General features: G+C 46.7%; 1 protein-coding gene across 1 annotated transcript in view; it reads left to right on the top strand.

Moving 5' to 3' along the window:
* Positions 1–11,185, top strand: part of ABCA3 (ATP binding cassette subfamily A member 3) — a 92,969-nt gene that overhangs the window by 50,462 nt on the left and 31,322 nt on the right. Inside the window, exons 14-16 of the mRNA XM_015419928.1 lie at positions 530–740; positions 7,313–7,463; positions 10,299–10,397. Of these exons, the coding sequence (XP_015275414.1) occupies positions 530–740; positions 7,313–7,463; positions 10,299–10,397 (461 nt within the window). The remainder of the gene's footprint in view (positions 1–529; positions 741–7,312; positions 7,464–10,298; positions 10,398–11,185) is intronic.

Here is an 11,185-nt window from a genome sequence, read left to right as displayed (position 1 = left end):
CCAGTCTGTTCTTAGTAGTTATCAAAGCAAAACAAATTGTTCTTAACATCCCAATGTTTCTCTAAATATTCTTTAAAGTCCATCCAATCGACAAAAAATTCTCCATCTTCTTTATTGTTAAGTTTTCTTGTCGGTTTGTCCATTTCTGCCATAAAAAGCAACTTCCTTATCCATTCCCAAATCTCAGGTGCTCGTTCTTGTTTCCAGTTACTGAGCATAGGTCATTCTGGCCGTTGTGATCAAATACCATATCAATGTTCTCTTTGGTACATCCACTTCTTCCATTTTAAGACCCAAAAGTAATACTTCTGGTTCTTTTTTTAAAAGTACATTTCAAAATTTTTTACATCTCATTATGGACCCCCGTCCAAAAGTTGACTGCTTTTTCACAAGTCCACCCCATATGGTAAAAAGAACCTTCTTTTTTCCCCACCACCCCCGCTTTTGTGCACTGTGCCACTTTCAACACTCGGGTGCCGCTCACTGCTGACGTCAGTCCTTTCTCCCCACCCCCCTCCGGGTCACGCAGGTGGTGATGCTGGACGAGCCGACATCGGGCATGGACCCCGTCTCTCGCCGAGCCACTTGGGACCTCCTGCAGCACCAGCGGAGTGGCCGCACCCTCCTGCTCACCACCCACTTCATGGACGAGGCAGATCTGCTGGGGGACCGCATCGCCATCATGGCCAAGGGGGAGCTCCAGTGCTGTGGGTCGTCGCTCTTCCTTAAGCATAAATACGGTGAGGAGAACCCCTGGTCCCCAGTTCCAGCTGCAGGCGGGATCAAGTAGGAGGGAAGGCACAATGGGACGCTCACCTCAAGCGGTCTGTCAGTTTGGTGTCATGAGGAGCGCGGGCTGTAATTTGGGAGAACCGGGTTTGATTCCCCCACTCCTCCACATGCGGCTGCTGGTGTGACCTTGGGCCAGTCACAAGTTCTCTCAGAGCTGGTCTCTCAAGGGCAGTCCTCAAAAGAGCCCTCTCAGCCCCACCTACCTCACCGGGTGTCTCTTGTGGGGAGGGGAAGGGAAGGAGCTTATAAACCGCTTTGAGACTGCGAGTGAAGGGCAGGCTATAAATCCAATCTCCTCCTCCTCTTCCTCCTCATTTATGTTAACTCCAAGGACCTCACAGGGTGTCTGCTGTGGGGAGGGGAAGGGGATTGAGACCCCTTCGGGTTGTGAAGGGTGGGGTATAAATCCAATCTCTTCATCTTCTTACCATGGAAATGTTTTATTTATATTGTAAACCTGCTGGTGTGACCTTGGGCCAGTCACAAGTTGTCTCAGAGCTGGTCTCTCAAGGGTAGTCCTCGAAAGAGCCCTCTCAGCCCCACCGACCTCACAGGGTGTCTGCTGTGGGGAGGGGAAGGAGAAGGAGACCCCTTCGGGTAGTGATGGGCGGGGGGTATAAATCCAATCTCTTCATCTTCTTACCATGGAAATGTTTTATTTATATTGTAAACCTGCTGGTGTGACCTTGGGCCAGTCACAAGTTGTCTCAGAGCTGGTCTCTCAAGGGCAGTCCTCGAAAGAGCCCTCTCAGCCCCACCTACCTCACAGGGTATCTGCTGTGGGGAGGGGAAGGGAAAGGAGACCCCTTCGGGTAGTGAAGGGTGGGGTATAAATCCAATCTCTTCGTCTTCTTTTTGAGATTTCCTAGGGCTGTTTAGCCTAGGAAAAAGGCAAATAAAGAGAGACGCGATGGAGGTTTATAAAATTATGTGTGGCGTGGACAGAGAGAAGCTTTTCTCCCTCTCTCTTTAATATACTGGAACCCGGGGTCATCTCCTGTTTCTGAAGGGTGGGAGATGTTAGAAGTGGAGGACTTTGTGATGTCTCCTGTCTCAGACTTGAGCAGATGGCACCAAAGAGTTTAGATAGATAGGTCAGGATACAGAGAGTATCCTTTCCTTCCTGCTCTCTGATCCTTTTGGAGTCAGATGCCACTCTTAAGGGCAATTTCCTCTTTTTCCGCTCTCTCCCACTTCTCTCTCACACGCACACAAAAAGTAGATCCAGCATCTAACACCATCTAGTTAGTTAGAGTATGTAATCTATATCTATCTCTTACCTGCACTCTCCAGCATGTATTTTCTTTAATAAAAGTTGCTTATTAGTTTTAGAACTGATTGCTGACTCCGTGTAACTTTGTGAGTCTGTTGCCACACCTAGCCCTAGCTCTGCTGCGCTAAAGCCTTGCATACTCGGCTACTTTTTTGTGGTTCCCTGGCAGTGCCAAGTAGGGATGTCCATTCGGTTCATCCGACCCGAATGCACCCCCGAAAATAGCCCATTTGGCCCCCTTTTGGCCTGCCACGGGCCAAATCAGATTCTCTAATCTGATTCGGCCTGCTGCCAAAAACCGCCGCCGAAATTCGGCAGCATTTCGGCAGGCAAGCTGGAGAAGGCACAGGGAGGCATTTAAATGCCTCCCCACCTCATCCCGGGTCCTTCCTGGCTCCCCTGCAGAGGTGGGCGATCCTGGAAAGGCGGGGGGGGGGGCTAGCTTGCGGGGCAGCTAGCTCCCTTCACTGAAGAGAAGGCAAATTGCCTCTGTGCTGCCTCTGTGGCGCAACTGGGGGGGATTTAAATTTTAAAACTCCAGTCGCACCACAGAGACAACACACAATTTGCCTGCCCTTCAGTGATAGGAACCCCCCCCCTTCAGGGGTGGATTATTATTATAACCTATGGGGAGAGTCCTCCTCATATGGTATAATTGAGCCGAATGTGATTTGGCCGGCCGAATGCCACCCCTATCGGCTTGCATTGCCGAAAGTGGCATTCGGGGGTCATTCGGCCAGCCGAATGAGATTCGGCCTGATTCGGCCAAATCCAAATCAGGCCGAATCTTTTTTTTTTTTTTTGCACACCCCTAGTACCGAGTCCAGAGAATCCAACAGGAGATTCAGGACAGGGAAAGAATGTACTTCTTCCCACAGCTCAAGGTTAAGTTGTGGTACTTGCTGCCACAGGATGCAGTCATGGCTGCCAACTCTGAAGGCTTTAAAAAGGGAGTGGACAAATTCACGGAGGACTGGGCTATCAGTGGCTACTAGTCATAACGGCTATCGACTCCCTCCCATCCCAGAGGTAGTATGACTCCTTGGCTCAGTTGCTGGGGAGCAGAGCATGGGCAGGAGGATGCTGCTGCATTCTTCCCGTTTGTGAGCTTCCTAGAGGCAGCTGGTTGGCCACGGTGAACAGAATGCCGGACTAGATGGGCCTTGGGTCTGATCCAGCACGGCTTATGTTCTTATGTTCTTAGAAGTGTGAATCCAGTGATTGCTGTCAGCAGAACTGTAATCTTGTTACCTGCCAGCAGTCAGTCTGTCTTCTGAGTCAGACTATAGATTAATCCAACCTGGTATTGTCCCCCCGTCCCCCTCCGGGCAGGGATCCTCTGAAGTGTCCGCAGGAAAAGCCTAGCATCTGCTACCCGAGATCCATTTAGTTAAAGATGCTGGGAATTGAACCTGGGACCTTCTATCCGCAAAGTGGATGCTCTAGCAATCAGCCACAGCCTTTGCTCTATTTATTTAACAGCACAACAAAGATACAAAGGGGCACGACAATGTCAGGAACCAGAGAAATACCAAAACACGCCGTGTGACCAAACTATACAGAAATTAGTGTGACCATAAAGAATATTTAATAAATACATTGTATAGGAGTCTCTGTCTGTTACCATTATGTTATTCATAAAACTACCCAAAATATCCACAGTATCCTAACTAGAAAATTATGTCCTCTTACAACAGCAATATCACTAGTATTCCCACAGTGGCTCATGGGTAGAAATGGACCAAACAGTTACTGTTATGCACAGTTTGTGAAAGTCTCCATTCGAACTTTGGCAAGGATTCATGAAAGTCTTTCAGTTCTGTAGCGATGGATACAACTTATCTGTGTGAGTTTCCCCGTGATTTTCAAACCGGAAAAATCCAATTGCTGGTTAACAATGTGTGCTTTCAGCTTGACTTTGCTGATTTTTCGATGTGTGCTCTCAGCTTGGCCATACGTTGTAAATCAGCAAAGTCAAGCTGAAAGCATGCATCGTTAACCAGCAATTGGATTCTCTGGTTTGAATATCACAGTGGAATTAACTGTGTTGTATCAATCACTACAGAATTGAAAGACTTTCATGAATCATCGCCAAAGTTTGAATGGAGAGACTTTCACAAACTGTGCATAACAGTAACTGTTTGGTTTGGTCCGTTTGTACCCATGAGCCATTAGTGGGAATACTTGTTATAGGAGGACATGGTTTTCTAAATAGGATATTTTGAGTAGTTTTGTGAGTAACATAATGGTAACAGACAAAGACTCCTATACAATATATTTATGAAATATTCTTTATTTTCACAATAATTTCTGTATCGTTTGGTCACACGGTGTGTTCTGGTATTTCCCTATTTATTTATAAAGCTGAAGTCAAGTCAAGTCAGCCTTTATTGGCATATATCAGTAGAACAAAGTATACAAGTAGGACACTGAATTACAAATACATTTAATAAAATAATAGGTTACAACTGTACTTTTCCTTGGTATAGCAGCATGGTGGATTGAAGGAACTTAGCCACTTTCTCAGTTACTTCAACAGAGGAATCATTCGAAAGTTTGTAAACTTTATGGGAATATGAAAAACCCATCATGTTGGCCAATATAGAGTTTAGATATTTAGAGCGTATATTTACATAAAAATGACATTGCAACAAAACATGTAAGACCGTCTCAACACATCCAGATCCACAAGGGCATATGCTGTTTTATTGAATCTGCCATATAGACTGGCAGATGGCATTGCATCTGGCTAAAGAGAAAACTCTGCGTAGTTGTGGTGCTTGTAGGGCGGATAAATATGAAGCCATCCTACCTACAGTGAGGGGTATCTCAAAGCTCAGAGGAGAGCAGGTTTTGTGAGAGCCAGTTTGGTGTAGTGGTTAAGTGCGCGGACTCTAATCTGGGAGAACCGGGTTTGATTCCCCACTCCTCCACTTGCACCTGGCTGGATGACCTTGGGCAAGCCATAACTCTGGCACAGCTGTTCTTGAAAAAGAGCAGTTTCTGTCAAGAGCTCTCTCAGCCCCACCTCCCTCACAGAGTGTCAGGGGAAGGGAAAGGAGTTTGTAAGCCGCTCTGAGACACCTTTGGGTAATGAAGGGCGGGGTATAAATCCAATCTCCTCTTCTTCTTCTTCTTCTTCATACAGATGGAAATAAATAAACTGGATCCTACAGTTACATTTAGGATAACACATGGCAGCCAGCTGGGTGACCTTGGGTCAGTCACAAGTTCTCTCAGAGCTGTTCTCTCAGAGTTCTCTCAGCCCCACCTACCTCACAGGGTGTCTGTTGTAGGGAGGGGGAGGGAAAAGGAGTTTGTAAGCCGCTCTGAGACACCTTTGGGTAGTGAAGGGTGGGATATAAATCCAATCTCTTCTTCTTTGTTGACGAGACTATGTAACTCCTGACGCTCAATATCCAACATCCTCTGTTTGATCTACTGGAATGCACCTGCTGGTGGGAGCATAGTCAGTGAATCCAAAAATATACCCATGGCCTTAATTTCCCCCCAATATATATTAGCCAGTTTGACATGTTAGACTCTGAGAGCATTTGGTAGGTCAGAATTATAATGTAGACGTAGCCAATATTTAAACGTCATAAGCCATGCTCTGGTTTCGACTAGATTCAGGCCTGTTTCTAAGCAAAGAACTGCATATGGGACACACTTCGGCAAGCCCAAAACTTTACATAGGAATTTGGACTGGACACAATCGGTGGCACTGTCAAGAGCTCTAATCCATATCGGGATGCCATACAATAGTTGCGAGATCACTTTAGCATTAAAGATTTTTAAAGCAGCTGGTACAAATTGGTTACCTCTATTGTAGAAAAATCGTGTTATGGCTGAAGCACTGTCTTATACTGAATCGTACAATACTACGTTAACCCACTAGTGATTGAGGGGAACCTTCACATTTAGAGGCACTAAACCTCTGAATCCCAGAGCCAGGAGGCAACATCAGGGGAAGGTTTTGGCCTCTATGCCCTGCTGTTGGCCCTCTAGAGCAGGGGTGTCAGACATACAGCCTGTCGGCCAGAACTGGCCCATCCAGGGCTCTTATCTGGCTCATGAGCAACTGGTCATTAGCTTTATTGCCTGAAGACTGAGGCTGCGCATTATGTGCCTGAATACTGTCCCAGGGCTGATGAGGAAAACTCATTAGGATTGGCTACATTAGGGGTGTGTGGCCTAACATGCAAAGGAGTTCCTGCTACAAAAAAAGGCCCTGGGTTTTGACAACAAACAAGGTAAACAGAATAACAAGCAAAAGGTGGGTGTGGCTGGATGACCACACTTCTGGTAACATGGGGGGGCGGCCTAATGTGCTAATGAGCTGTGCTGTCAGGGGTGTGGCCCAATATGCTAATGAGTCCCTGCTGTTGGGTGTGGCCTATTATGCTAATGAGTTCCTGCTGGACTTTTTCTACAAAAAGAGCCCTGCCTGTGTCCTTTATGAAATTTGTATCTCTGGTACCTGGCATGACATTTTATGGCACACATGGTCCAGCCTGACAAAGTGACATTTATGTCAGATCCAGCCCTCTTAACAAATGAGTTCAACACCCATGCTCTATATGAACTGGTTGGCCCCTGTGTAAGACAGGATGCTGGACCAGATGGACCATTGGCCTGATCCAGCAGGGCTCTTCTTACGTTCTAATGCAGCATAGTTGCTTTAATTTTTTTCTTATGGATTCTACTTCTGCTAGTCATGGGAGGGAGCAATGTAGGCTGTTGAATTCCCCACTTGTTGTCTTCTGGAAATCCTTCCAGCGCCGAAGACTTTATCACATATTTAACCTAATCTTTTCGGCCATCAGGGCTAGAAACTTACTCTTTCGAAGAAAACAAAACTTGAAATTCTTGGGATTTTAAATGCCACACCCAATATGAGGTTCAGCATGCGTGGAAAACACAGTGCCATGGGTTTTGATAACAGCTTCCACATTTTCTGTTTGCTATTCCACTGCCCTGAACACATACCTTCTTTTGAACCCGCCCACATTTTCTAATATACCTAATATGTCTCCCTTCCGCTTCCTTGTGCTGCCCCAAACATAATACAGAGAAGCCAGGCCTGTTCCATTAGAAAAAACTGCTCTTGTTTCGATCCCTACCCGCCCACATTTTCTAATATACCTAATAGGTCTCCCTTCCGCTTCCTTATGCTGCCCCAAACATAATACAGAGAAGTCAGGCCTGTTCCATTAGAAAAACTCCTCTTGTTTCAATCTCTTCCAGGTGCAGGATACCACATGGTGATGGTCAAGGAGCCCTGCTGTAACCTGGGCGAAATCTCCTGCCTCATCTACCACTACGTGCCCAAAGCCACCTTGGAAAGTAACGCTGGAGCAGAGGTTTCCTTCATCCTTCCCAAAGAGAGCACGCACAGGTAAATGCTGCCTTTGGCACCACTGTTCCCTCTAAGCTGAGTTAGTGTGAGCTAGCTCACAGTTTTTTTAGCCTCCAGCTCACAGAGTTTTCTCTTAGCTCAGGGAGGAGGGCTCCAGAGCAAACTAATTGATGCAGCAGCCAAATCGCTGGCTCACAACTTTAATGCCGGCAGCTCACAAAGTAGAATTGTTGCTCACAAGACTCCACAGCTTAGAGGGAACATTGCTTGGCACCCCCTGGAACCAGATCCACACTTATCAAAATGTCACGGGGATGAGCAGTGGTGGTTAAGAACAATGTTCCCTCTAAGCTGCGGAGTCTTGAGAGCAAAAATTCTACTTTGTGAGCTACTGGCATTAAAGTTGTGAGCAAGTGATTTGGCTTCTGCATAAATCAGTTTGCTCTGGAGCCCTCCTTCCTGAGCTGAGACAAAAATATGTGAGCCAGAGGCTAAAAAACTGTGAGCTAGCTCACACTAACTCAGCTTAGAGGGAACACTGGTTGAGAAGGGGGTAGGAACCAGGGCTTTATACAGCATCAGGGTAACACCCTAGGCTTCCTACAGAGCAGTACCGTACCACATTGGGGCACTGACTTCGTGGAGGTCTTTCTCTTTTTCCAAGTGCGTAGTTGCCAAATCCTGTTTTCCCTTGGATCGTTGCTAAGGGCTGCTTGGTGCAATAATGCCCCCTGATTTAGGAGTATCCCTAGGTATATTTTAACTAGGGTTAGCAGTGGTTGCGTATAACCACACACCTGGGAATTTGTGCATGGTGGGTGAGAGAATGTGAAGTACTCTGTTCCATTCCCTGTGCTGATTTGGCACTGGGTCTTACTGTTTAATGCTGAAATAACAAATTCTGGGGTATTTAGGCTGTGCCTTCCTGGACGCCTCTCTTCAGACATTCTCAAGTCTTTGTTATCCCTATAATAATAATAATTGCAGGCCGCCCCATCCCAGCCAACTTGACAGGGTGGTTTGCCATTGACTTTCTCTGTGTAGCAAGCAATGTTCCCTCTAAGCTGCGGAGTCTTGTGAGCAAAAATTCTACTTTGTGAGCTACTGGCATTAAAGTCGTGAGCGAGCAGATTTGGCTCCTGCATAAGTTAGTTTGTTCTGGAGCCCATCCTTCCTGAGCTAGGACAAAAATGTGTGAGCCGGAGGCTAAAAAACTGAGCTAGCTCGCACTAACTCAGCTTAGAGGGAACACTGGTAGCAACGCTGGTCTCCTTTGGTGGTCTCCTGTCCAAGTAGTAACCATGGCAGACCCTGCTCAGCTCCCAAGCTCTAGAAGGCTGTGGATTCCATGTGCTTCAAAGAGAATGACACTACTGTTTTTAAAACTGCATTTGTGTTGCATTACTGATTCTATTCTGGAGGGGCCTTCAGGCCAAATTGGATTCTCAGGGCTGCTTTCAATAAAATACATAACAATACTTATTTATTTTAGCATTATTATTTTTTGGGTTATCCTGAAATGAGAGGTGACTCAAGAGCTTGCTAGGGCTTGTGGCAATCAAATCATGACAATCTGCAGTTGACCTTTTCCCCCTTTTCCTGGCTCATTGGTCTTGAAAACTGTGTGGCCCACAGACAGAAATTCAATGAGGGTGGAACCTAAAATTCTAGAGTGCTCATAGCAGGTTCAGCGCTTGCAATAAGCATCTGTCTTTGTCTTACACACATACTTCATCTCAGTAGCAAGTACTGATTGATTGGAACCGGTGTCATTATACCAGCAAGTCACATCTGGTATTTGCCCTGTGTTGTCTTCTCCCAGTACAACCTCCCTCCCCCCCCCCCCCTCCTCCCTCTCTTGACAAAACAAGTGTGCGCGCTCTCTCTCTCTCTCTCTCTGACTTAAAGAAAAATACAAGTGCATTCATCCCTTACCTTAGAACCTCCATCCCCACTGCAAAAAAAGCAGACACAGAACTTTTTTTTAAAAACAGATAATTTTTATAAACAGCAAAGATATACAAGGTAAGCATGAGCATAGTCAGCTCTCAATGGCTTCATACATTTTCAGGGGATTGCCAGATGAGATTGATGATGTACAGGTGCTGGCCAGTCAGTGCTTGCTGCTGTTAGCTTTTTCCTGGTTTGCTGATCTTAATTCACTGAGAACCTGCAGGGTCAGTTGGATCATTTTTTTAAAGAGCTTCCCCGGGAGTAAAACCTGTACAAGAGCTTTGTGAGCAGGAAAGACTTCCTTGAAACCCACCAGCCTCTTAAAATTAGCTGTCTTTACTGTGCATGCAGAGTCACTCTCTAGAGCAGGGTTCCCAACAGAAGGTGGGCAGGGCCTTTTCAGAAGGTGGGCAGGGCCATTGTAAGACAGGACTTGTTGTTGGCTACCTTTGCTCAAACTACAGCCTTTTCCAGGGCTGTGATAGCAGCTGCAGCCGCTGGAGGATCAGGAGGACTGGTAGATACCTGGGCTTATGGTTCCATTAGTCCTTCAGGCTTTCCTTCTTTTTATTGCCCCTTTGCTTTCTCCCTTCCTCCCCCCACCCCTGGGTTTCCTTCATTTCTTTTTAATTTTTGCTTCTGTGATTCTTTTGTCAAAGTGGAGAAGGTGGTATTGGGTCTGGCTCAGCCTCCTGAGGCAGCCATTTTGGCTTTGGGGGCCCCTCCTGCAGAAGCCATTTTGGCTGTGGAAGCCATTTTGGAGTGGCTCTCAGCTTCCCCTCTCAGAGTTCCAAAGGAGTCGGAGACCACTGCTGAGGAAGGGTAAACCTCCATTGTGGGCTAGCGAGGAGACTTAAAAACCCGCCGCATAAATGCTTCCCCCCCCCCGCTTCCAATCTTTTCAACTTCCTGCTTTTCTAGGTTTGAGGCTCTGTTCACTGAGTTGGAGTTACGGCGAGACGAGTTGGGCATTGCCAGTTACGGCGCCTCAGTCACCACCATGGAAGAAGTCTTCCTCAGGTAGGCCCTGCAGGGGATTTGGTCACAGGAGGGAGGACCAGGCAGGCAGTCAGCTTCTGCCCTGTGCTTTTAACAGCACACTGGCTGGGCGAATGACTGTTAGGATAAAACAGGGGTGGGGAAGGGGGAAACTGGGTGCTCCTTTTGAAGGGGGGTGGGATAAGAATCTAGAGCACAGATCAAGAACGATCGCACTCAAGGGGCATTAGTGGGCTCAGATGTGCAGCAGAGGCTTGAGGCTGGGCGGTCGGAATCAGAAACAATCCTGCTTGGCAAGTTGGGCCTACGTGTGGGATAAGAATCTAGAGCATAGATCAAGAACGATCGCACTCAAGGGGCATTAGTGGGCTCAGATGTGCAGCAGAGGCTTGAGGCTGGGCGGTCGGAATCAGAAACAATCCTGCTTGGCAAATTGGGCCTACCTACACTCTGAGCCTTTAGTACATACGGCTTATTCTGCATCGCTAAAGCCCTTCTTTGCATCGGTATTTTGAAAAGGAAGATTGGATCTTCAAGCTTCCAAGGTGCAACATTATTTAAAGAACAAAGTGCAGATGTCCTTCTCTTAGGTGGTTCTTTCTTTCTTTCTTTCTTTCTTTCTTTCTTTCTTTCTTTCTTTCTTTCTTTCTTTCTTTCTTTCTTTCTTTCTTTCTTTCTTTCTTTCTCTCTCTCTCTCTCTCTCTCTCTCTTTCTTTTTTCTTTCTCTCTCTCTCTCTCTTCCTTCCTTCCTTCCTTCCTTCCTTCCTTCCTTCCTTCCTTCCTTCCTTCCTTCCTCCCTTCCTCCCTTC

This window comes from Gekko japonicus, unplaced genomic scaffold (assembly GCF_001447785.1).
Source record: "Gekko japonicus isolate JY-2015 unplaced genomic scaffold, Gekko_japonicus_V1.1 scaffold3722, whole genome shotgun sequence".
In the NCBI taxonomy this organism is placed as follows: domain Eukaryota; kingdom Metazoa; phylum Chordata; class Lepidosauria; order Squamata; family Gekkonidae; genus Gekko; species Gekko japonicus.
The sequence above is the reverse complement of the archived record's forward strand: the minus strand, read 5'-3'. Positions and strand labels throughout refer to the sequence as shown.